The 26,795-nt window shown below is 37.2% G+C and overlaps 2 protein-coding genes across 2 annotated transcripts; both read left to right on the plus strand.

Moving 5' to 3' along the window:
• The first annotated feature begins 9,787 nt into the window (after positions 1–9,787).
• On the plus strand, positions 9,788–10,658 carry LOC149651886 (uncharacterized). Its single transcript, XM_089847134.1, has 2 exons — positions 9,788–10,273; positions 10,330–10,658. Exons 1-2 carry the CDS (start codon positions 10,138–10,140, stop codon positions 10,563–10,565), a joined length of 372 nt encoding a protein of 123 aa, XP_089703260.1. The 5' UTR covers positions 9,788–10,137; the 3' UTR covers positions 10,566–10,658.
• A 144-nt stretch (positions 10,659–10,802) lies between these two features.
• LOC149651887 (uncharacterized) lies at positions 10,803–11,259 on the plus strand. The gene is made up of 2 exons (XM_089846989.1): positions 10,803–10,969; positions 11,031–11,259. The coding sequence occupies exons 1-2, from the start codon at positions 10,803–10,805 to the stop codon at positions 11,257–11,259; spliced, it is 396 nt and encodes a 131-aa protein (XP_089703115.1).
• The last annotated feature ends 15,536 nt before the right edge of the window (positions 11,260–26,795 follow it).

Below are 26,795 nucleotides of genomic sequence, written 5' to 3' on the forward strand. Positions count from 1 at the left end.
TTCGGCATCTTTTAAAACCTTGCTTTTATCTTTTGAAAACCCGAGCCCAATCATTCCAGTGGGCACAAATTGTTAATTAAGTCTTGGCTTACCTGGGTTTCTCTGCTAGTTTGGACTTAATTTGACTATTTAGTAGGTTTAAAATCACAAAATGTAGTCTTACCTTTTATCTTAATACCAACGGTTACAGCTGTTTGAATAAAGTAATTATATTGTGTATATTTATGTCGCGATCGGATAAGACGAACCTCAGTAGCCACCGTTAGTCCGTTATTACAAAAAAAATTCCCAGCAGACTTTGGTGCCAGATATAATCCACCAAAAGCATCGTCTGCTATAATGTCTGATAGCGCCTCTATGGCAAACGATACCGCTACAGCCAGGCTGGGAAATAAGGATATTTTTTAAACTAGTCCTTTGGACCAGTGACCCCCTAGTGTCTGAAATAATTTACTGGTCTCCGGACTGGTCCCAGCCTTTGCTCTCCAATAGATTTGCAATTAATAAACTGGTCCCGAGGACCAGTAACCCCCACTTCTTGAATTAAAAAACTGGTCCCGAGGACCAGTAACCCCCACTTCTTGAATTAAAAAACTAGTCCAAGCAATTAATAAACTGGTTTTGGACCAGAGGAAGTGTGCTATTTCCCAGCCTGGCTACAGCTGTGACGTACGCGGGTCCCATTGCCCTCTATATTGTGGAAGCTAGCGTCCGAGACTCCTTTGTCATCTGCTCCTGGTATCATCCAGGTGTCTTATTCGTGGTCAGCTTGTACCACGTGACGGGCCCCCAACTTAGCTTCATCACGCTGAAGCCAAATGAGTATTGTTGGTATCTTCTTTAATATTGTTAGTGAATATTCATTACTTATTTTGGTCTTTCATTAAAAAAAACGATGAATTTTGCCTTTAATTGATAAAAGACGAGGAACTGAAAACTAATATTAGGAAATTTTTATAATATCGAAAGAGTTTCGCATATCATTAAATATCTCCAAGGCTTGAAACGAAATACGATCGGTCTTAATCGAACTGAAAAGGGAGTATGCGGAGCCTCCGAGATGATATATATTGCTAAGAGATCCCTTAAATCATAACTTGAAAACCTGATCCTTTGTGCAAAATGCCATAGAAGAACTTGAACTCAAAATTGTCCGTAGAATTACCCTTATACCAGAAGTAAGATGAGACTAGAAATACTGAGCTAACTAAATTCTTCACTTGGCGAAAGTGAATATTCTTGATAACACGCCAACGGTTGGCCCTCTGGTAGCGGTTTCTGAATTTTCCCTCCAAAACGTGAGACGCTCGCGGCGGTAGACGGCTGAACTAGATTCAAGCACCAGCGTCCGTGTTCCGCGGTTTTAGGATGAGGGGAAGGGTGTAGGTAATTTTTTGCAACTCGACCAATTTTTTTCTCTCTAGTGTAGGCGCGATGGAAGCGGCATAAAATCCTCAAATTTGTTCACTAGTGCCAGGATCTATTACCAATGCTAGAGCTCTTTACTTCTAGTCCCTTATCTTACTTCTGTTTATACTTCGGTCGGATCGTTCGGATCGGTCCTATCATCCATTTTGGAATATGCTATGTTCAACATATTTTTCTCGAAAGAGTTTAATCTCGTGGTACGTCACAGCTGTAGCGGTATCGTTTGCCATAGAGGCGCTATCAGACATTATAGCAGACGATGCTTTTGGTGGATTATATCTGGCACCAAAGTCTGCTGGGAATTTTTTTTGTTTAATAACGGACTAACGGTGGCTACTGAGGTTCGTCTTATCCGATCGCGACATAAATATACACAATATAATTACTTTATTCAAACAGCTGTAACCGTTGGTATTAAGATAAAAGATAAGACTACATTTTGTGACTGTAAACCTACTAAATAGTCAAATTAAGTCCAAACTAGCAGAGAAACCCAGGTAAGCCAAGACTTAATTAATAATTTGTGCCCACTGGAATGATTGGGCTCGGGTTTTCAAAAGATAAAAGCAAGGTTTTAAAAGATGCCGAAACACAATGTTATATATGTGTTTTAGGGCGAAAATATTCCGTATTTCTTTTGAATTAATTGACTGCTACAAGAGGTTGGAAACGAAATCACTGTCTCTTACTTTTTGGGTTTTAAAAGATCGTGAGTGATTTCTTTTCCCAACCTCTTGTAGCTATCATTTAATTCAAGAAGAAATTTAGAACAAATTGGCACTGAAACACATTTTAGTTTTTTAATAGTGTACATACGTTACTCGCTGGGCTTTTCATTATCAATTTTAGTCTAAAAAAAAGATTACAAAGCCGTTGAAATCCATTTTTTAACTCTAATACTCGTTAAGCCTAGGCTAATTATAAGCAGACGCGATTTCCCAGATCTCCTTTCGAGACTTTGCAGCCACGCTATTGGTTGGAAAATAAAGCTCAAATTTTCTACGAGAGGTGGCGTAATGATTTTGGTTAATAACCGTGACGTTCGCGGATCCCATTGCCCTCTACATTAAGGAAGCTAGCGTCCGAGACTCCTTTGTCATCTGCTCCTGATCTTACCAATAAGCTCCAAGAAACGAACAAATAAATGCTAATAATGCTCCGGTAACTTCCAATACTTCCATTTTTGCCGCCACTCGAGTAATATCTGAACCAAATTTATTAGGGTTGATCAAACCATTGTAAACATCATCATAACATGTACCGGTTTGTTTATCGTTAGAGGTATAGCTATGCCTTTGGTTGACCCACTATTCGTTAATCCACCGCTTGTGGCTTCGTATAATCCATATAAAATATTCATCACCCTTAAAAGTTGTGTCAATTAAAGAAAATTACGTCCCTAAAGTGCGAAAATTTTCTTATAATTGTATCCACCTTCTGCATCAAGCACAATTTCTTGTAATAATTAAAAACGACTCAATATCTGAGACAAGTTTATTGAACATTTTTCAGCTTCATTTTAAAATAATATAATTACATAATCCCTGAATATATACGTAATTATATACAAGTTAAGAAACCAAAATAAACCTCTTCGAGTTGAGATGAGACCTATTTACCCACTTAAGAGGTTTTTCTTAATTAATTTAATAAATTGGCATTAATTATTTTAATCGTCAGTTACTCACCTTAATTCTAGGTAAGTCGTTTTAAGAAACGTTGTTCCTGAATTAATTTTCAATATAGCTATGGTTGACGTTTGAATACTAGCGTATGCCTCTTTTGGAAATTTACGGTACATACGGTCAGAGTACATTTGATTAGGCGCTGTAATTAGCGGGAAAGCCTTATCAGCCCCCTCGGGCTACCGTGCCCGCATTCCCCATTCCTCCCCAACGCGCCAACACAACAAACGGGTCTATAAAGGAAATATTTTGAATATACGCTTTCCAATAAATCGGTTTCGATACAGCTGTCCATCAAATTAAAAATAAACTTGAGGGCTGTCGCAATCTAGCCAGATGAACTCTTTGACGATGCCAACATTGTTTCTTTACTTAACAAGCGTCTAGACAAACTTGTTTTACGTCCATCCAAAGTCGGAAAACTGCTGTTATCTCATACCATAGCGCTAAGGTACTTCATTTCACAATTATTTCACATTACGAGCTCAAAGGTGGTAGTGGATCCTTCGTTAAACGGTTTCTATCCACACTTTTGTTCGTGTACCCGGGTCTAACTCACAAACAAACACACACACACACACACCACATACACACCCACACCCACACACACAGACACATACACACACCCAGACTGAAACGTCGAAATTGGAACCTCTCCGTGCCATACGTCACTCGGATAGGTAATAAGCCACGGCTTCCGTGTAGATAGCAAAAGCCGAAAAAACGTGTAAAGCGTTCAAGCTTGGTAGAAAGTCGTCATGATTCAACGTTGTTCGTGAAAACACAAACTCACTAGGTACACCAACGTGCTCATAACCCTACACCAAAATGTTCTGAACATAATATTTTGGAAAAATAATAAAAGTAAAAATTTCATGTTGACACCAAAGTAACGATCCTGTTATACCAACTTTTCTACACTTGTTCAATCGATAAAAGGTGAAATTTAACTCAAACATCAAGGTTCTGTTTGATGTTTACCAATATTAATGGATAAAGTTAAAATGGACGTTTTCCAGGTTGCCTGGTTTCTCATTTGTAACACAACAAAAGTAAGTATGTCTTTTCAATGGTATTTCAAGGTATTTCCATGTAAAATATGATTTCCGCCAACCGACTTCTTATTTTTTGCAACTTTAATTGATGTAGCCCCTGGTGAACCAAATTGTGTCATGAAATAATTTTTCATGTAATTATAAAAAAAATTGCAAAAGAAATCAAATGTGAAATATTGATACAATGCTAAGAAGTAAATATCGATTCCTTTGCAAATTAACAAATTTAAAATTATCATTTTTTAGCAAATTACAAAGATTACAAAATCAAATATAATTAAATTCCTCGAAATGAAACACTTATATTTAATTTCGTTACTTATAATTCGATCGAAAACTGTATAATATATATATAAGCTTATTGGAGTTGTCGTTTTGGCATAAAGTTTTATTTAAACATGGTTTATTATGAAGTGCAAAGAAGTTTTCTGTTAGCTTAGACCTTGCACAAACATAGAAGGCTATATTTAAAATTGTAATTAATAATATAGCTCTGGAACTTCGATCGTAACTCAAACCAGAAACCAGAAACATATTAAATAATAAAGGTTGGAAACCTTCGGCGGCGAACATTTTAGATACGTCTAACGAGTAAATGCCCAGACGGCATGCCATAAAAAATAGTAGCAAAGACTAATAATAATATTGGGTCACTTTAGTTCTGTTCGTTTGTTACTAACACATCCACGTTACTCTAATTAAACGTATTTGCGATTACTGAATTTTTTAATTTTTAATGCCCATAAATTGTGAAAACTTTATCCCAGAGAAGCATGCAAGTGTTTGGCGGCGAAGGTTTCCACCCTACTTTTGGTGCGCTACAAAGTCGGGAGTAGCGATTGTACTGCATGAATAAAGTATCTAGTGAAGTCTTTAAAGCCGAAGTCTTTTTGAAAGACATATACTTAAGTATCAATCATGTCCGGATCAATTAAACTTGGCATTCTATTTGATATGGTAAAAAAATATTTGCTTTCAGGCGAGATTCAAAATAAATACCAGAATCAAGTTCTCTTAAAGCATGTGTAAGATTTTAAATATAAATCATATTCCGTCAATGTCAATAAATGAAAGTCTATTTATAATATTTAATAAGACAAAATACACAAAAAATATGATTCTAAAGAGTTATGAAATATTGTTTTTTCTTTTAACTTTCATTGAGTATAAACGTTAGTGATTATGTTAATATTATCATAATCTCTTTGTCGAGTACAGCAATATAACCCCAGGAAGCCGATTTCCGCACAATTTTCGAGAATCATGGCCCAACTCCGCACAATTTTAAGGGCCCGTTTGGGCACAGTTTTTACATCGAAATTTTAGTTCACCATTTTTTTTAACATAACTCATTTCTGCAAAGACTCAGGGTTAAATTTGGTTCAGTTAGGGTTAGGTTTAGGATAGAGGCTTGCTATTAAACTTCAGATTTGACCATTGCAATATTACTATCGATAAAGAGAAGTGTATTGATATACGTGAGCATAAAAACAAGTGTGTTTTTGTTAAAAAAACAAAAGTAGAAGATACAATTTTTAATTTCCTTTGTAAAAACTGCATTGAAAATAAATCTATCGTTAAATAGCATCGAAAATTTTATGATCATAAAACCTCACGCTTTGGCTAGAATCGGTCCCATGGGCCAGCAACATCATTGATAGCGTCTTAAAGTGTGATCAACATGAAAATAAAAATGCTTTATTTTCTAACTGTGTGGAAAGAAGTTATGTAACATTGTCTGAAAATGAGTTATGCGAAAGTTTGCAGAAAGATGTTATAGGTTTTTAAGGTGTGAAAAATAAAACTGTGCGGAAACGGGCCACCACCATATAAAATATTCAAAACTGTTTCGCAAAAGTACAAAGATTCTAGTTGCTTGATTATAAAACACTGAGAATGACGTATTCATATCCAGCTATTATGGGTGAAGAATTATCTGAAAAAATGTGAAATTTGTAGTTGTTTGTATTAAGAATTACCGCAAATTTTGGAAATTAACAATGGAAAGGTGTTTTTTTAAGGAAGCTCGAGATAGAGTAACAAACATGCCCCTGCACGTTTTTGTGATGTAAACATGAAAGCCTACTGCGCAGTGATTTACAAACGTTATGTAATCAGCACGTAATAATTCCTAGTTAAAGGAATCTAGATATTCAGAAAGTGATTTCGGTTTCGGATCACCAGAAAGGACACCTACTGAAAATACATCTCGAACAATAACATGCTTAAAACTGAACACGCTGACCAAAATTGGCCAAAAATTTGTGGTTGAGCAATCGGTATATAACCATTGAACAGAATTCCATTGGAACGAAATTCCATTGGACCGCAATAAAAAATAAGTTGTTCTAATTGATCGAAGCTAGTCGGCTGTTCCCAATGGACCTAATTCCCATTGAGCAGACTTCCCATTCCTGTTGGACAGAAGTCTCGTTGGAGCGAATTTCCCATTGGCGCGATTTCGCATTTTATCGTATTCCCATTGAGCAGACTTCCCATTCCTGTTGGACAGAAGTCTCGTTGGAGCGAATTTCCCATTGGTGCGATTTCGCATTTTATAATGCTATATTTATTAAGATCGTTGAAAAATAAACATGGGCCTTTTCCAAAATATTCTTATTTTCTAGGTTGGCCTAGGGTTAGGTTAGGTTTGGTTAGGTTTGGTTTGGTTAGGTTTGGTTAGGTTTGGTTACTTTAGGTTAGGCTAGGTTAGGTTAGGTTAGGTTAAGTTAGGTTAGGTTAGGTTAGGTTAGGTTAGGATAGGTTTGGTTTGGTTTGGTTTGGTTAGCTTAGGTTAGGTTAGGTTAGGTTAGGTTACGTTAGGTTAGGTTAGGTTACGTTAGGTTAGGTTAGGTTACGTTAGGTTAGGTTAGGTTAGGTTAGGTTAGGTTTGGTTAGGTTTGTTTAGGTTAGGTTACGTTACGTTACGTTAGGTTAGGTTACGTTAGTTTAGGTTAGGTTAGGTTAGGTTTGGTTAGGTTAGGTTAGGTTAGGTTTGGTTATGTTTGGTTATGTTTGGTTATGTTTGGTTAGGTTTGGTTATGTTAGGTTAGGTTAGGTTAGGTTAGGTTAGGTTAGGTTTGGTTAGGTTAGGTTAGGTTAGGTTAGGTTAGGTTTGGTTAGGTTAGGTTAGGTTAGGTTAGGTTAGGTTAGGTTAGGTTAGGTTAGGTTAGGTTAGGTTAGGTTATGTTTGGTTAGGTTTGGTTTGGTTAGGTTAGGTTTGGTTTGGTTTGGTTAGGTTTGGCTTGGTTTGGTTAGGTTTGGTTTGGTTTGGTTTGGTTTGGTTAGGTTTGGTTAGGTTTGGTTTGGTTAGGTTCGGTGTGTGGAATCGGATATAGACGAATTCATTTATTCCATAAATAATCCGGAATTGTCGTTAACAGCAGCTTCAAGCTTGGGCCAAAAAGCGACGCCAATCATCGTTCTTTACCTCTAGCGTTGGCTCTTGGCAGAACGAGAATGGCTGCTTGCCCCATGAACGGTTGGATTCTCTTCTTGTACTTAATGAATTCATTCACATGACCATTCTGTCGAATGGGATTTCCGACCAGATGGGATTTCTGTCGAATGGGACTTTCGACCGAATGGGATTTCTGTCGAATGGGATTTCCGACCGAATGGGATTTCTGTCGAATGGGATTTCTGTCGAATGGGAGTTCTGTCGAATAGGATTTTCGGCCGAATGGGATTTCTGTCGAATGGGATTTTCGGCCGAATGGGATTTCTGTCGAAAGAAATTCTGCCCAACGGATTCTATCCAATGGGATATAAGCGAGCAATCAGTCAAAGAATACAATCAATGTTTGTTGCAAATGAAATAGATTCGTGGTCTAACCCGGTTTCTCCTTTCCATCAAAACTTGCAGAGGTTAACGGTTAACGGTAATAGATATTATAGTTGCTGTCGGTTAGCTGTGGCATTCACCCTTCTACTAACTGTAAAGGGACCCACCATTAAACAAGCCGCAGGCTTAGTGTGGCTATCCCTTCTTAGACAAAACTTTATTATTATTAGAGATTATTATTTTTGCTTTGTTAGTGTTATTAATAGTCATAACACCGAAGTTAAAAAAGTCCCTTGAACAGGATCTGTTAAGTTCCTTTCTACAGGCTGAGAGACGTATAATGTTATGTAATGATAACGTAATGGTGGGGTCTCGTTTGACGGAAAGGTTTGTCTAAACCCGTGAAAGAACAGTTCTACCAAAGGTAACTCAGGAAAAACCCTCAGAAACCAACCCTGCCGTTACGAACTAAACGTAATATAATTTTAAGCATTTTTCGATACACGGACGGAGGAACGTTCTAACGCGACTCTACCATTAAAGACGACTATACGTATTACTTGTTGCAAGCCGGTCGCGAAATGAACACAGCTCCGAAACAAGGCATGACGATGGATAACGTGTTTGTACCACTGATAATTCTGGCGTCTGGAATTCTACTAGCACTAATGGCGCAAAAAAGACCCTTAAAAGAATCTCCTATTTGAGAACAATTGTAACGCAGAGCTATTTAGGTCCGTGCTTGACGTTTGTTCAAAAAATAAATATTGCTACCACTTTTTGAAATCAATAAAAACATATCCATACTGAGAATCAAAAGTATTTGTTTTGAACATTGATGTTTTTAAGGGTTAAGGGGTAGCTGTATTAAAACTTCTCGTTTTTATTACGACCACGATAAAAAATAATTGAATAGCGCAGATAGCGCGAAGTAAATCAACATCACTGAACCAAAAGCATAAGGATAATTATTAAGGTTCAGTATTATCAGAAGCTCATATTAATCAAGTACAAAAGAAATGTCATTAACTAAAACCTAAGGCGGAAAAAACGTGCGTTTGATTTGGTATTAGTTCTATGCTGCAATGTCTTAGAATTATGTATCGAGCCGCGTATTTTGAGTTTAGCTCGTGGATTTAAAGTTGTTTATTATAACCTTCTGGTATTATTATGAAAATGGATACGTAATTACATGGTTTCTAATAGAAAAATAACACACCGTGAAGACAGGAACCCTTGCGTTTTGTTAATGTCGCGGTAACCCTTCATTATACGCAACGAAACCATGGATTTTTTAAAAAAACATAAAAGATTTAAAATGTTGCAAGTTAAAGACGTCGAAAGGACGCCAACTGAAGTGACTAATGTACCCTATTCGATTTGGGTTTCAGTTCTAAGCGTGCTCTAGAAACGAACGGGTCAAAAGGGTCAACTGCGCTGGAAATTGGTTCGAAATATACTATTTAACTTTTAAGAATTCCGCCATAAAGTGAAATTATAGAATGGGCGCGAATTAAAGAACACGTAACCCTTTCGGCCTAACTTGTTGTTTTAAGTAAGATTATAATGTCAACACCCTTTTTACAGAGCCTCTTAAGTTCATAAAAGAAAAAAATGACAATGACAAACACGACTGAGAACGTCCTGCGCGTTTCTCTTAGGGGGGAACCAATGTTTCTTGATCTTGAAGATGAACAGCGGTTAAAGTTTGGAGGGTATTGGGGCTCTATGTTTCGCTCCGTCTTGATTCAAATGAGAAATTCGTAAGTATCGCTGTAAATTTGGACGAGATTACTTAAGTCTCTTATGGTTCGCTCGATATTCAGGGGCTTCAATCTAACAGTCAAAGATGGACCAGAAGACTATCATGACCATATCTCAAATATGGAAAACAACGTCAGTTAAAGTGGCGACCATTCATCGTCAAAGACTAAATGATTCATCTTTCAGAAAACTGACTTTGGAATCCCGTTTTTCCCGCAACAACTCGAGAAGTCGCCACTGGTGGAATGGGGCGGAACGACATTTTTCGATGATGTCCATACTATTTCCGGGGGTCCAATTGGGGCCAGTTACGGACCCTTCCTAATCCTGAACACATTTCAAACTACGGTAAAGACGTAATTAACGAGTCCAATCTCCGTGGATTTTAACTCTTCATGTATTCCAGGTGTGGTTGAGCATTATGGGCTATTTCATCGTGGCTTCATTCTTGATGGGTCTCTCTCAATACAGCTACCGTTCGCTATCAGTACGGACTTCAGTGACGAATGAAATACTCAATTCCTCTTTAGTCGTATTCGGTCTTGTTGTTAACCAGGGTAAGATCCGATTACAACAGGCTGCGTTTATGGTTGATTACATGTCACAAGCACAGGAACAGAATGGACGCCTTCGATTATGTCCCAGCGCATTTTACTAAGTACTTGCATATTCGCATCAACATCGCTGATTTTTATGGCAACCTGCAACGTTTTCTCTTTCCTCTCATCGGCTGATCGTCCCAAATACATCGATAACCTGGAGGACTTGACTTCTAGACCTGAAATACGAATTTACCAACAACGGTGGTTGCTAGTGTCGCAGCTCTTTAACGTAAGTATCAAATGGTAGGCGATAATTTGGCAATCTTGCCTCGTCGTAAACTCGCGCTTTTCAGTGCCGTAAACTGACAAAATTCAGCGAGTAAAGAAAATGATTGACGAAATTTACTAGAACTCTCCGAGAGCTACGGAGCGAGCCGAGTTTGAACAAGCCGTTAAAGGCGGAGGAATTATTGACAATTATGATGGATTGATCGAAAGGGTGTTGGACGAGACTCTAGGAGGAAAAGCGGTTATAAATAATAGGATGTCTATGATTCTTAACTACATTCCTATATTCTTTGACCTGTTAGAAGAAGATGCAATGAGTAAAACATTCTTCCACATTTCTGAGGAACCAATGATGAGGGAGCAGTGGGGTCTCGTCTGCCGGAAAGGTTTGTCAAAACCCATCAAAGAACAGTTCTACGAAAGGTGACTGAGAAAAAGAATCAAAACTTTCATCATCCAGTTACGAAAAAACTTTGATTTCCAGCACTTTGCGATACACCGAAGGAGGAACGTTCTATCGCGACTACACCATTAAAGACGATTACACGCATTTTCTGTTGCAAGCCGGTCACGAAATGAACATAGCCCCCAAACAAGGCATGACGATGGATAACGTGTTTGTACCACTGATAATTCTGGCGTCTGGAATTCTACTAGCACTAACGCAATGGCGGTGGCCAAAATGGCGCAAAAGCCGCAAGGTCAACCCTTAAAACCATCTCGTATTTGAGAACAACACCATGACACAATATCAGCAATATCAATAATCACTTTTGTCACGGAACTACTTAATGTACAGACTTAAAACAAACATAATGGCTTAAATTATTGACGCGAACCCCAGTAGCACAAGCCTTCCGCATAACAGTCGGTTAAAGGTCGAATAGTCGGTTTACGGTCCAGTCGGCTGTACCGTGCTTATTCCGACACTTTTCCGACTCATGGAGCCGACTACTTCTTTTAGTTGGCAATGCCGACATCTATCTGACAGTTGGAACTGAGATGGTTTAAAGCAGGCTTGCCTACCGTCTAGAAAATTCCAACTTATTTTTTGCCAATTGATTACCGACTCTTTCGCGCTAGTCGGTATTGTGACGTTTAAGAAGAGTAAAATTAAAAGCAAAGTTATGCTTAGGCCGTTTAGTAACCGACATTTATCCGACAGTTGGAACTGTGGTGGTTTGAAGTAGGCTTGCCTACCGTCCTAAACATGTAACCCATTTTTGCCAATTGATTACCAACTCCTTCCCGCTAGTCGGTATTGTCACGTTTAAAAAGAGTAAAATGAAAAACGAAGTTGTTGGTAGGCCTTCTTTTTCCGTGGGACGGTTTTTTTTACTTTTACTATTCCGCATATGCCACCAAAATATTTTTGTTAAATATTTAACTTATACTATATTTCGACCCACAATCAGAAGTTGATAATACTATATTTTTGGCAACACTAGAAACATAACCTTACAAAAAACTTCAAAGCAAGAAAACACATCTGATTTTCTAGTTTGAATTTTCCCTCCTGTAATTTCTCGCGTCAGGTGACACGCCTCTGTTCTATTGGCGTAACTAAGGTAACGCCATGCACGTCATCAACGAAGAGGGCGCTGCTAGTGCGAAAGCAAGTTAGCCTTTCCAGTTCTCTGACGCTGCTGAGTCGTTAGAATGTTTAAACGAGATTTTTGTGGTCGAAAATGATTAGTTCTAGGCTTGCTAGCTTTCAATTTCATTGCTAAGGTTCTTTGTCATACTATATAAACTAGAAACGTCTTCGTTAGTCACGTAAGGTTTGAATTTTGTTATTGAATTATCAATTTATCTACCTCTTAGAGCCAGTTTTATGCATAAGCCTTTGCTTTTTACCTAGCTTCTCATCTGCTGGGAACCACACCCCTATAAAGTGAAACCAAAACTTAAACGTTTATGTATACCTTCAGTTTCTTTGTTTGAATATAAAAGAAGCAAGTGTTTTGGGGCGCTTGGAGTTCAAAAACCTTATGTATTAAGTATTTAAGAGATTTTTGGTTGTGAAAATAATACTGAATTCCAAAATAGATCTCAATTTGTTTTAGTTACAGAATTTTTATGCGGTTTCAAACATTTTAAGAGAAAAATGTGTGAAATAATACCCTTTAGAATTGTATGTTTTTCTTTTTCCTTAAAAAAATCTGGAAGTGTATAATAATATTTTTCATTAAGATCTTTGTATTTAAGAGATAGTAACTGGCCACATCGAAGACATTAACAATGAATATTAATAAATGCTTTAATTGATGTAAATATTATACTCGCCCTGAAAAATTTTACTTTTTGTTGAAACCAATTAGCTAGGCAGCTAATATTTCCATTAGACTAGTCGTGTAATATCGAATACATTGTTTAATATTTGAAATTGTTATAATTGATGCTCAACCTGTATGTTACTTGAAATATTCAAAGTACAAATTCTAAAGTGATTTTCATTGAAAATGTATTAAAGAAATTTCAATACTAGGTATCAGTATCCTTTACTATAAGCGAATGAAGCCTCGAGTTAAGGCTTGATCGTCGCAAAACCGTCGGGCCTCGAGTTAAGGTTTGATCGTCGCAAAAGCGTCGGACCTCTTGCTGACAGGCGGTTAAGTCGACTCTCAAACGTGTTGGATGAGGGTTGTATTTCATTTGTGTCGTAACAGTCGGTAAACCAGTGGGCCATCGTCCCACCGGGTGGACATTTCGATTCTCAAACCCTTACTCTACCTGCCCTTTACCGACGATTTACCGTTCCTATACTAAAAAGCCGCGAAATCGTCGGATTGAGCGCGGCTTTAGGTAGGCATAATGACGCCGACATATAGTCGGCCAACAGTCGTTTTATAGTAGCCTCAAAACAGTAGGAAAACCGGCGGTCCGTCGTCCCTCCAGGCGGACATTTCGACTTTCAAACTATTACTCTCCCGACTTATTAGTGACTTTTTACCAACTCGTCGGTAACACACAAAGCCGACCATGTAGGCCCTACGTCGGCAGTGCTACTAGGGAAGCTACTTAAGTCCTGTCATTACTGACCTCGGAAATCTCTATTCACCCATTTTTGCAACATTTGCCGGTAGAAAGGCGGCTGATTGTCAAACGAGTAACCAGTGCACTGAGGCATGCAAAGAAATTAGATGGCGTAGCATGGGACTAAATCATCATTGTTGAATTAAGACCTGTATTTTTGTTTGGCATTATCAGAAGCCCGTAAAATTCATGTACCAATGAAATGTCACTAACACTAAAAGCTAACCTGCAAAAGAACGAGAGGATGATTTGGAATTGGTGGTACGTCGCAATATCAAGTTGTACTTTCATACACGTTACGTATACAGTTAAATGAGTGTCAATTGATGATAAATTTAAAGTTAAAATATACTAAAGATGCAAAGTGTATCGTTTCCCTCTTTCTAATGTAAATATTGACCAACTCAATCTGAGATGTCCAGAAACCCTAGCGTCAGATTGAACTATGAACTCATACTTTCTATCACTAAAAAGACGATATAACTGTCATTATCATTGCTAATCCATCGGCAGTCGAGTCTTCACTTTATCATGTGTCAAAAACACTTGTGACTTCAACATTAATGATAAGGGAGGTTATAATAGACTTCAGGTATTTATAAAATGGATGCACAATTAAGGAAAACCAAACAATTATTAACCGTGAAGAAAAAGAACCCTTACGCGATTTACAACAAAGGAAACGTGGATTTTATACGAAAACATTGAAGGAAAAAAAGCCTGGCTAGTTAATGGCGTCGAAAGTACGCAGAAATACTGATATTAATGTAGCTAACCCGGTTCGATTTGGGTTTGTGTTGTGAGCCTGGCTATAAATAGGAAAGCGTCCAAAGTATAAATTTTAAAAATGATGAGAATTGGTATCACGCATTTTTTAACTTGACGAATATTTTCAAACACAAATAAAATGACAATGACAAACATGACTGAAAAGATCCTGCGCTTTTCTTTCAGGATGAAGCTATTATTTCTTGAGCTTGACAATCGGGAGCGGTTAGAGTTTAGCGGACAATGGGGCTCCATGTTCCGTTCTGTCTTACTTCGAATGAGGAGCTTGTAAGTATCTCTGCAAATTTGGACGAGATGTTCGACGTAAGTCTCTTATGGTTCGACGTTCAGGGGCTTAATTGTAACAGTCAAGCAAGGACTTGACGACTATACCAAACATATTTCGGATATAGAAAAGAACGTCAGTATAAAAGGGGTGACCATTCTTCGTCGTATACTATAATTGATATATCTTTCAGAAAACTGACTTCACAATTTCGTTTATTCCGCAAAAAGTCGAAAATTCCCCATGGTGGAATGGGGCGGAACGACATTTTTCGAGGATGTCCATATTATGTCTGGGGGTCCAACCGGGGCCAGTTACGGACCTTTCCTATTTCTGAAGACATTTCAAACTAAGGTAAAGACGTAATTAACGTATCCAATTTCTGTGGATTTTAACTCTTCGTGTATTCCAGGTGTGGTTGTGCATTATGGGCTACTTCATCGTGGCCTCGTTCTTGATGGGTCTCTCGCAGTACATCTACCGTTCGCTATCGCTACGGACTTCAGTGACCAATGAAATACTTAATTCCTCTTTAATCGTATTCGGATTTCTATTTAACAAGGGTACGTCCGATAACACTATAGGTATTTAATGCATGGTTTAGACTGATTTTGTTTCTTTAAGCAGCAACAGAATGGACGCCTTTTGTTATGTCCCAGCGCATTTTACTAAGTACTTGCATCTTCGTATCAACAACGATTATTTTTATGGCAACCTGCAACGTTTTCTCTTCCTTCTCATCGGCTGACCGTCCCAATTACATCGATAACCTGGACGACTTGACCTCTAGACCCAAATTACACATTTATCAACAATTGGGATTGCTAGCTTCACAGCTCTTTAAAGTGAGTGTAGTCGTAGGCGGTTTGGGACCGCAATCTTGCCATAAAGTGACGAAATTCAATTCGACTAAAGAATATTATTCGTGAAATTTACTTAAACACTCCAACAGCCGCGTTCGAACAAGCCGTTAAATATGATGGGATTCTTGAAACTTTTGATGAACTACTTTCTACGATATTGGGCAAAACTCTAGGAGGGAACGCAGTTTTGAACAATAGGTTATCGTATCTTCTTCGCTCCCTTCCTTTAATGTTCGACTACCGAGAAGATGTAATGCGTAAAAAATTCGTCCACATTTCTGTGGAACTAATGATGACGGAGTAGTGGGGTCTCGCTTGCAGGAAAGGTTTGTCTAAAACCGCCAAAGAACAGTTCTACCAAAGACAACTCGGGCAAAAAAACCTCAAAATCATCTTACGAGTTTAAAAAACTTCAGCATTTTGCGTTACACCGAAGGAGGAACGTTCTATCGCGACTAAACCATTAAAGACGATTATACGTATTTTCTGTTGCAAGCAGGTCACGAAATGAACATAGCCCCCAAACAAGGCATGACGATGGACAACGTGTTTCTACCACTAATTATTCTGGCTTCAGGCATTCTACTCTCACTTATGCAATTTCGGTGCGCAAAAGTCGCAAGGTTAACCCTTTAAACAAAATTTCTTCTATTTAAGAACAATTTTCACCAACATAATATCAATATTAACTGATTGTGTACCATTGCGTCGAATCCTATTGGAACGAATGTCTTGTTCGGCCGAATCCCATTTGACCGCATACCGCAATTTGGGCGGATTTCCAATCATGAAGTTTCCTTTATTTTCTTTTTACCTCTCCGTGTGACGTAGTCCAGGAGAGGTTCTGTAACGGCCGTATCTGTCTGTCTGTCTGTCTGTGTGTGTGTGTCTGTCTGTCTGTCCGTTGTTACACCCACGTGACCGCGTTCGCAGTTTGCGTATCGGAGCAAACGTGTTCCCAATTTCCGGACCGCATTGACAGTTCACAGAAATTTGGAAAATTGTATTTCTCTCCGTTGGCTACTCTATACTTGAGCTCTCACACCACCATGTTTGGTCTTCTTCCATCCCATATGAACACCAGTCTGGTACTTTTCTGGCTTCCACCACCACCATCTTCTATTCTTTGTCAATCCCACATTGACACCAGTCCGCACTTACACTGGCTTCTAACACCACCATCCACTGGCCTTCCGTCTATACCATATAGACACCAATCTGTATCATTGGCTTCTAACACCACCATCCACTGGTCTTCCGTCTATTCCACATAGACACCAATCTGTATCATTGGCTTCTAACACCACCATCCACTGGTCTTCCGTCAATTCCACATAGACACCAATCTGTATCATTGGCTTGTACTCCATTATCATCGTTTGGTTTTAGGATATACGCGGCGATCAGCTAGGGTTACGAGAAACGTCTAGCCTCCCTAAGGTGGGATCGGCCACCAAAGGTTTTCGCAATTGCGCTTTTTCCTTACTATTATAATGGAAACGAATCGTATATATACCCCAAAATTTGAAGAAAGCGGGCAAGAGGAGTACCCTTCACTTTAAACGTCAATATTAGAAAAGTTTGAGAAGATAATAGGTATAACTTTATTTTAAACGATTTAACTATTATTAATGTTAATAATTGAAGATTAAAATAATTAAAAATAATTATATTTATTTAAATATTAAAGATAATCTTGTTTCTCAACTCAAAATTAATACGGAAAGATTTAAAAAGCAGTCTATGTTTTTGTCTGTGTGTGTCCGTCCATTGTTACACTAGTGCGTCGCGTTAGCAGTTAGCCTTGTGTTGATGTGTTTGAAATCATACAGAACCTTAATATTCCCTTTTTCCATAATATAAAGTGAATATGTGGAAGTATTTTTCGTAATTATGATGCATTTAGTACTTTTGTAGCTTTAATGCTCTGTTTCATTTTGATATTCCAAAAATTTATTTTAATATTGTTATTTGAAATGGCTGTTTATATATTGCGTAAGCTATACTTCATCTGTATATAGAATAATCCTTGGTTTAGTAATTTCATGAAGAAAACTAAGACCTAGACTCAGGCGCGTATAACAAGTATTATCCGCAATAGGCTTAGTGAAACAAAGAGTAAATAATTGAGGCCTGAGGTGAAGTAAACTTTTGGCTTTGATTTTCGTGTCTGAAATGAACAGACATCAACGGTTCAGAGTGAGTCGAAAGTTAAATACACTCTTAAATAATAATAATAATAATAATAAGGTTAGTAAAAGGGCTAATGGTAAACGGCTAGTAACTACAGACTTATTATTCTCTTTATGGTGCGCATTGACTATTAGTGCGTCTAGCTACAATTTAGCTTTGGTGTTATTTAACGTTATCATTCATGTTGGCAAACTAAGAATATGGTTGAGGTGAGACGAGACGATAGTGTTTACACTGCAAACCATTTGTGAATGTAGCTTTCAGAATAAAGGGTAAACAGCTGAAGCGTAGACTTCATTTCCTGTTCTTTTCCCCATTGACTGATTTCCATGTGTCCAAGATTTATCCTTATTGGATGTAAAATGTCGTCTGCTTTACTGTACATTCGCTATGTTTGGAATACTGCTTCAATATTTCGTAAATTTTTACTTCAAAAAAGTGAAATAATTCCATATCTAGGTAAATATGTTTGTAGTAGTAGACCTCTTGACACGGAGAGGTAATATTTTGGTTTTCCCAACTTGTTTTTTTTCAAATTGTTGTTTTTACCTCTCCGAGTGACGATGACTGGACGTGTGTGTCTGTCTGTCTGTGTGTGTGTGTCTGTCTGTCAGACCCCACGTGACCGCGTTCGCAGTTTACAAATCGGAGCAAACAAATACCCAATTTCCGGAACGCGTTCGCGGTTCACGGAAATTTGCCCATTCATCTGCCAACGCCAGTCTTTAGTAACTGGTTTCTAAGGACCACAATCTGCTAGTCTTTGTCCATCCCACATGGACACTAGCCTGTACTTTCTGGCTCGTAAGCACCACCATCTTCTGTTCTTCGTCAATCCGACATTGACACCAGCTTCTATGCACCACCATCTTCTGTTCTTCGACAATCCCACATTGACACCAGCTTCTATGCACCACCATCTTCTGTTCTTCGACAATCCCACATTGACACCAGCTTCTATGCACCACCATCTTCAGGTCTTTGTCCATTCCGGCTTCTTCTCCATCGTTATCGTTTGGTTTTAAGATATACGCGGCGATCAGCTAGGGTTACGAGAAACGTCTAGCCTCCCAATGGCAGGGCTTCCACCATCGGTTCACGCGAATGCGTTTTTATCTATTATTATAACGGAAACGAATCGTATATTTACCCCAAAATTTGAAGAAAGCGGGCAAGAGGGGTACCCTTCACTTTAAACGTCAATAATAGCAAAGTTTCGAAAGATAATAGGAACAACTTTATTTTAAACGATTTAACTATTTTTAAAGTTATTTACTGGCGATTAAAATAATTGATATCATTTATATTTGATTAATTATTTAAGATAAACGTATTTCTATGTAATGACACAAGTGAGAGTTTATATAGAACGAGTAATGAAGATTGCATCCGAATCGAAACACTACACGCACATCAAAGTTAATATAAAGCGAGTAGGATGATAAGATCTCTTACAAAACGATAACATTTCCTTTTTGCAGAATATTAAATGGAAATATTTTAAATATTTTTCGGCATTACGATTCTTTAAGTAGTTGTGTAGCTATAAAGCTCTGTTTCATCTTAATATTCCAAGAACATCTTTTGATATTAACATTTCAAATTTGGTGTTTACTTTTTAATTAGATAATATGGATGTTAATTCTTCATCTATCCTCAAGTGTTGAAACGATTGGGTCTGTGAAATAAGATACCCTAGATTTAAACTAGAAATGACCTTGTTTCGCCTCCTCTTATACGAGGTGTTAACGGTTCAGAGTGAGCCGAAAGTTAAATACACCCTTCAGTGATATATTTTAGGTCCTCATTAGAATTATTGAGGATACAAAGGAAAATGTTAAACGCTTAAGCCTTTGCTAAAGACCTTGGAAAAATATCGCCAATTTGAACTATGTATTTCCGGTTTTTCTCATTAGCTGGTGGACCTGTGTTTAGAAAGTAAATTCGTCTCGGCTCGGAGAGGTTAATTTGGTTTTTTCCAACTTGTTTAAGTTAGTATTTACTCGTATGATCAGAGCTAATGGTTTCATATGTAATGCAAATATCTTAGCACAAAAATAAAGGACAATATTATTCAAAAAGGAGTAACGTTATATCGGAAGTGAATATAAAATGTAATTTTTTGGAAAAGGCATATTAATTTGGAAAGTCAATGAAGATAAACTTCCATATTTTGGAAAAGGCGTGACATTTTAGTTTTTTATAAAATATTAATAACCTAAGCTAATCTTTGGAAAAGGCACATTAATTTGGAAAGTCAACGAAGATAAACTTCAATATTTTGGAAAAGGCGTAACATTTTAGTGTTTTTATAAAATATTACTAACCTAACCTTTGGAAAAGGCATATTAATTTGGATGGTCAATGAAGATAAACTTCAATATTTTGGAAAAGGCGTAACATTTTAGTTTTTTTTATAAAAAATTACTAACCTAACCTAATTTTTGGAAAAGGCATATTAATTTGGAAAGTCAATGAAGCTATACTTCAATATTTTGTAATAGGCGTAACATTTTAGTTTTTCTTATGAAATATTACTAACCTAACTCTAACCCAACCTTACCTTTAAGAGATCTCCCTCCCAAATACTAACGGCGCTCGATGCTGCTTAACTTCTTCGATTATCCGATTCCCTCTATTCATTACGCTACTGGAGCTCGGCAACTCAAGGGAAACGCTATTTTTTAGCCATATCGTAGTATACGATAGGCTCTTAGTATGACCCGAGCCGTCGTAGTAGTAGTAGTAGTAGTGGCCGGGGTTGTCGCTTCGTTATCGTCAGATTTTAGCTTAAAAGGAACTTTATATTACCACAACCCACCCATAGGGGTTACTGGGCTCGGTTAGAGATTTAATTATAATTAAAATTTTTTCAGGTCAGACCCGGGAATCGAACCCGGGTCGCTAGCGTAGTAGACAAACGTTCTAACCACTAAACCATAGAGACTTGATACAAACTCCGAGTTTTTATTATTTATTTTTATCTCTAAAATGTCGGGGTGATATGGGGTGGGGTACCTCTTAATCTGTGGGGTCGGAAACTTTTGAATTTTTATCTGTGGGGTCGGATACTTATGAATTTGTATGTTTGGGGTTTTTATATTTATTTTCTTTTTATGTATGTGCTAATTAAATAGATAACGATTTTTCTACCGCGCTCCTCATGTGTTTCGTTCTCGTTCGGTAGCTATCGTCATCTATGTTATGTTTGACTGGATTGTTTTGGCGGTTAATTCAAATGTGGGTTTAGATAGAGCTAACATAGTGTTAAATGAGCGTTATGCGTTTGATCATTTTAGCATTGCTAAAGGTAATTCGAGGGGATAATCACTAAAATGCGTAATCACTATAACTAAACTTTCTCTTTCAAAAGTTTCTGGGCATAAGTCCTTGTTAGAAATTTATAAGCTGCGATAAGTGTGCATCGGCATTAGTCTATGTTGTAAACTCATCGAGGGGATTATCACTAAAAACTATCTGTTCTTCGATTTGCCGGAATATTAGAATTACAGCATAAGTAAATTTATACGGTTATAATTTAACCACTGTTTAGAGTGGGGGAATCGAGGGGCTATTCACTCTGATTTTATGCACGGTAAATCATTTAAGCATTGTAAAAGATAGCGCTATTCACTCATTAGGGTAAGGTATAGAGGGGTTATCCACTCATTAGGGTAGGGTATAGAGGGGCTATTCACTCGTACGATATGGCTACTATTACGAGCCCTTGGGCCGTCTTGTTTATATGTGTAAACCCATCCCATTCAGTGGAAAGCTCATCCACATAAATATTCCCATTCAGCAGAAAATCGCTCGTGGGCTATAAATTGTTTTAAATTTGGCTACAATTAAACAAATCAGAATTCGGTCCAACGGGATTCTATCCAATAGGAGTATACCATATTGACTTACTAAGCACTTTTGTTCCGGAACTACTTACTTATAGGGTTAATTACAGAACAATTTCGCAAATTAGTATACACTTTCCAATTTCAAAATATTGTACTAAACTGTGTAATGTGAAACAGAGAAAAGGAATAAAAATAACATATCACGTCTCTTCATTTGAAAATGTCTTTATGGGACATAAAACAATCTACATAAGTAAGATGATAGTACTTGCGGAGTATTACAGGGTTATGATTAAACCAACAAGAATGAATATTTAACAAATGGGGCGTGGCGACTGAATTTTCGTTCTGTGGGAAAGAAAAAGAAAATAGATAAAAATCACGTAGAGAAAACAAAAAGAAAATTTATCAAGGGCAAGACTGAATTCAATAAGATTTCCAAAATATTTCTTCGCTTGTGGGTTGAAAAACTGTAAAAAAAGAATTAAAAACCCCGATGGTATTGTGTCAAGTGCTATAATAATCCCCCATTTTACGTAAAGATTACGTACTCCAATACTATATATATATTATCACCAAAAGCCCATAAATTGAAGAAAAACAAACCCATTTTGCAAATACTACAAGTCAAATAACATTTACGGGTCAAATATTAATTTACCTCAAATAATTAACGTCTATCCCCCACATCTTAAAGTAAAACAATCGAATAAAGAAGGAGTGTTGAAGGGAGGAGAGCCCATCCCATAAGAAGGAAAATAGCAAGTCCTTAATAACATTCGTGAGCCATTACCTCAAATACAACCAAAGCTTCCATTCTATTACTGGGCCTCCATGAACACACTGACTGATGTCAGTTCCCCCAACTTTAACCTTATAAACTTCAATGGAAATATAATACAAGGTGCCATTACTGTATAAAAAAATCGGTGTAAATGAAATATTTGTAGCGCGTGGAGCCACGTATTTTTTTCTCGCGCGCATACCCCCCCCCCCCCCCCGTTTCCTTAAAAATGCCGAAAACACGTGAGGGAAAACAAAAAAGGCGCCCTTTTTGCAATGCATTTGTTGGCAACTTGGGGTAAAATATCCTTGTTTCGAAAAGCATGATGGGAAGTAAAAAAATGCCCAGAATTCCTAAACATCCCTTCGTATGTACGACAACCCCCATATCTCGTGATAACGCGTGTATCTTGTCAGTGATAATGAAACCACATCGTTTCCAATGGTTTCTTACTAATATACTAAGCCTTGGTTTTTAAATGGAGCAATTAATTAATTTCCGTGGAAGTTTTTAACGCCATAAAATTAATGGGAGTGTTTATACCTGCTTCTTATTTTAAAAAAAACCAACAAGGACAAAAGCAACTTAATTTTATTATATAATTTAAATATTCTGCAAAATAGATGAAAATAATTTTGAAACATTCAATATATACTATAATTTAATTCAGTTCAGTTCCCCGCTTGACTAATTGCGGTAGGTTATATAAGGGTTAAACGAAAAAGAAAAGAAATTATCAATTGATTAATATTGGTGGTATACTTATACAACTAATTATTAACTTCTGAAAACGGCAAAACCCGAGTAAATTTTATAAAACGGAAAACCGTAAATCCGGCGGGCAAAATTAAGTTAATGGATTTTTCCTCGGAAATTAGGGGAACCTTCAAAATCCGTAGGCTGAATCCATAAGGCAGCCAAGAAGAGAACTAATTAGTTTGTTCTAACGAAGCCATCGAAATAAAATAAGACTTGGATCCGTACCCAATAATAACCTATGAGTTTCACTAACGCCAATCATCTATCTATGGACAGGAGATTTTGGCGGGGAGATTATACTTACCCCCTGCAGTCTTTTCCCGCTTAAAACCATAGAGACTATAAACCCCAAGGAGTGGCAGGAATTCCAAAACTTGTTGCTCCTTTTTCCTGCGCACAACCTATGCTCAGGTACAACGAGACTTCCAATGTGACGTCAAATTGTTGTTGTTAACGGATAACGATGTAAATTTTGAAAGCATCAAGCATGGGATAGTAACAAGTCTCTTTGCTAGCATCATAGTATGTTTTGACAAAATGTCAGTAAAGGAGTATTTTCTAAAAGGTGAGAATTAACTATTAATGATATCAAATTAATTCTGTTATTTTTACATGGTTACTTTCAATTAATATAGGTGCTGTTTACATAAGTAGTACTCAAGACCATTTTGGAAAGAGGAATATGTTTAAAATTGAAAACGAAGCAGTAAGCGTTTTTCTTACTAAATTAAAAGAAAATGAAGAAGCAGAAATTAAACAATTAAGACTGAAAAAAGGTTCCAACATTTTGGAAATTTCATCGAACTTAAAATTGGAGCTCACCTCGAGCGACACCGTCTACATAGAAACAATAAAAATTTGAATTGGAGAAAGAAAATATGGACTTTTGAGGGACATTTTTGGCAGAAATAAGCATTTTTGTGATATTAATGAGTGTATTCAATAGAATTTAATATCCAAATTCCTAGAAATCTATGTCCTTTTTAATGTTGAAATTAAAGGTTGGTGTTGACACTAGGGAAAAGTGAAGTTTCCAAATACCGAAGCCCGTTTGCTGAACTAACAATTAACAAACTCCTCTATACCAAAAGTGGATGAGAGGAAAAGTATGAAAATGGCCAAAAGTCGCGGGTCATCAGAGTTTTGCCGTAGTTGACCGTTTTATTGGCGTAGCTATACTGGGCCTGTTCACTCCCTTAAAATAGGTCTTGTGTTAATTCGCGGTTACGCGGTTACCGTCGTCTGCTATTTTGTATGCTAAAACTTCCTCGATTTGTGTTTGTAGTCAGGACAGAGTAGCTGGTAATGTTTTAAAAGGTATTTGAAGGTATAATATGGATTTAAGTAAGGTTATCGAAGCAATAGAAGAGCACGTAAAACTACATACGTTTATAATAAATCTCGGTAATTTAGCTATAGCGCGAGCAGCTTGCATCGTGATTCGCGTGATCGAGTGGGTTATGGTTAAACCAAGGAGCATAAATGTCTGAACTATTTTCAGTCGCGAGTTTGCAAGTCCATCAGTCACTAGGAAACTAAATAGTTATTGGCGCAACTTTGCTGTCCGCGTTTTTTAACACAGGCTCTATGGCCATTGTCATCCACATTTGTCTATACGAGTCAGAAAAAAATCTTGATGTTCTAAGGCACGTTGCCGGATATATAGCCAGACAATGTAATAGAAAACGAATGTCCAGAAGACGCAATTAAAAACATAATAAGAGGCGATGCTAGTGAGATGTGGAATGGAGCGATGGATCGGAAGAATGGACCAACATGTTGTCACGAAGAGGGCTAATTAGAGTAAAGCATGCATTTTACCAACTTTTTATTGAAATCAAAAAGTCTCCGATCTTTTCTATTCGGTAGTAGTGCCAGAATTAAAAATAGAGACTTAAAAAGTATTGCAATGAGACATATTATGCAAATGAGAAACATTAGAGATATGTGGAAATCAATATGTCTAGAAAACGAAGAAAAATGGTTGTTAGTTGCTTTGGACACGTTTTTAAATACTAGAGGAAAATGTTTGGTAAAAGATGTGTTAGAACACTACCAACACGATACCAAGGAAACGCTAAAAGCCCAGAAAGCTTTACGAGACAGCTTAAAGGAAATGAAATCTAGTCTAACCTAAGACCATTAAAAACCCCCGGGACTCGCAACGCAAGCTTTCTACTTTTCGTGGTTTTCTGTTACGCGCGATCCAAGCGACCCTTGTGGTATATTGAGGAAACTTTTAGGGGGTACCGAATTTCCGGTTTACAGGTTCCTCTCTTTGCTATTTAAAAATGGCGGATCACGACGGAGAAGATGGGAATGAAAATGTTAACGTGTACATATTTTTTATCTGCCAGATATCAAGCTAATTTAGCGATATATTATTTTGCTTATTTATCATAATTGTACATTAAACCGTTGCGGCCTCGGCCTCCGAACTTAGAAGAAGACGATCTTATTTCTTTTCTTAAGCGATATCTGGAACCGGAAGTTCTGTACACCCTATAAGTTTCTATCCGTTGCCGCTTCGTGGTACCCTTGTCGTGAAAACAGCCGTAACTCCTAGAGGCGCAAATTTCAATACGAGGATCTTATTGCGTTGCGAGTCCCGGGGGTTGTTAATGGTCTTAGGTCTAACAAAGAATTCTTGTCAAGAAAATAATTCTAGTCGAGAAAATAATTCCAGTCAAGAAAATGTTAATTCAACTTTTAAAGCAATTAAATCGTTTGAAAAGAACCCCAAAAAACATAGTGACTCAAAGCTGAAAAAGCGCACTACTAAAAGAGAAACTGCCTTAAGAAGAATTAAGTCGATACCTGCTGACATTCCATCAAAAGTGGTTAAAAAAGCCAGTAAGCTAAATAGAAGTGTATTTGTTTCCACCAACCACTGTTCCTGTTTTGCAGAAGAGTTAGAGTCTGGTATCCAAGGATGTAAAAAAAAAATATTTATTGGAAAACCTTAACAATGATTTGTAAAGTAAAAAAAATACTTCAAAAAGTTTTGCTTTATTCTTGAATTGAAGGTCCGCAGATATTTTATAAGTGACAACTAATCATGTAAATTTTATCAAGTAATAGGAATCACACCCTGTTGTATTTGAAACTTTTTCGCCTTCCTTATAGCTCGTTCAATATGAATTCTATTTTTAACAATATCCCTACTTTGTTCACTTCTTTTTCCACAAACTGATCACGCTGACCGAAATAATCTGGGATACTAAGATTAATTTTTCTAGCGTCCAAATCCTTTCTTATATCGGCCATAACTAGATCACCTTCTTCGAGTAGGTCAATTAAGTGACAATGGTTGGCCAGCTTCTTATCTGAGGTTCGCCCAGCATAGATATTAGAAAAATAAGTTAGATGCCCATTTGGGCCTGGTGAAATGCCTAATAAAACTTTGGCAGCGTTGCTGGGTTTGTGTATAAAATTCCAAAATTATTTCCTTTTTTACCCCACACTATTTTCATTGATCAAAGAAAATGGTCTGTTACCAAACTTACAATCATGTGCGTACTTAATATTATGGTGCATTGAACTGAGAAAGTTAGATTTCTCGTTACGATAGTTCTAATTTTAGTGTGTAACAAGTTGGGAAAACCAAAATATTACCTCTCCGTGTCAAGAAGATTATATAAACTTAAGTATCCAATGAAAACGTTATTATGTTTCTGAGTTGGGGTTTCCCATTTTTGTTGTTGTTTTG

The sequence above is a fragment of the Phalangium opilio genome, unplaced genomic scaffold, assembly GCF_054372755.1.
Source record: "Phalangium opilio isolate 3A_F unplaced genomic scaffold, DU_Popi_V2 ptg000082l_1, whole genome shotgun sequence".
Lineage (NCBI taxonomy): Eukaryota > Metazoa > Arthropoda > Arachnida > Opiliones > Phalangiidae > Phalangium > Phalangium opilio.

Coding starts and splice junctions, on each gene's coding strand:
- LOC149651886 (XM_089847134.1), top strand. CDS start 10,138: ATGGGCTATTTCATCGTGGCTTCATTCTTGATGGGTCTCTCTCAATAC. Junction 10,274..10,329: donor CGGTCTTGTTGTTAACCAGG/GTAAGATCCGAT, acceptor TCACAAGCACAG/GAACAGAATGGACGCCTTCG.
- LOC149651887 (XM_089846989.1), top strand. CDS start 10,803: ATGTCTATGATTCTTAACTACATTCCTATATTCTTTGACCTGTTAGAA. Junction 10,970..11,030: donor AAAGAACAGTTCTACGAAAG/GTGACTGAGAAA, acceptor TTTGATTTCCAG/CACTTTGCGATACACCGAAG.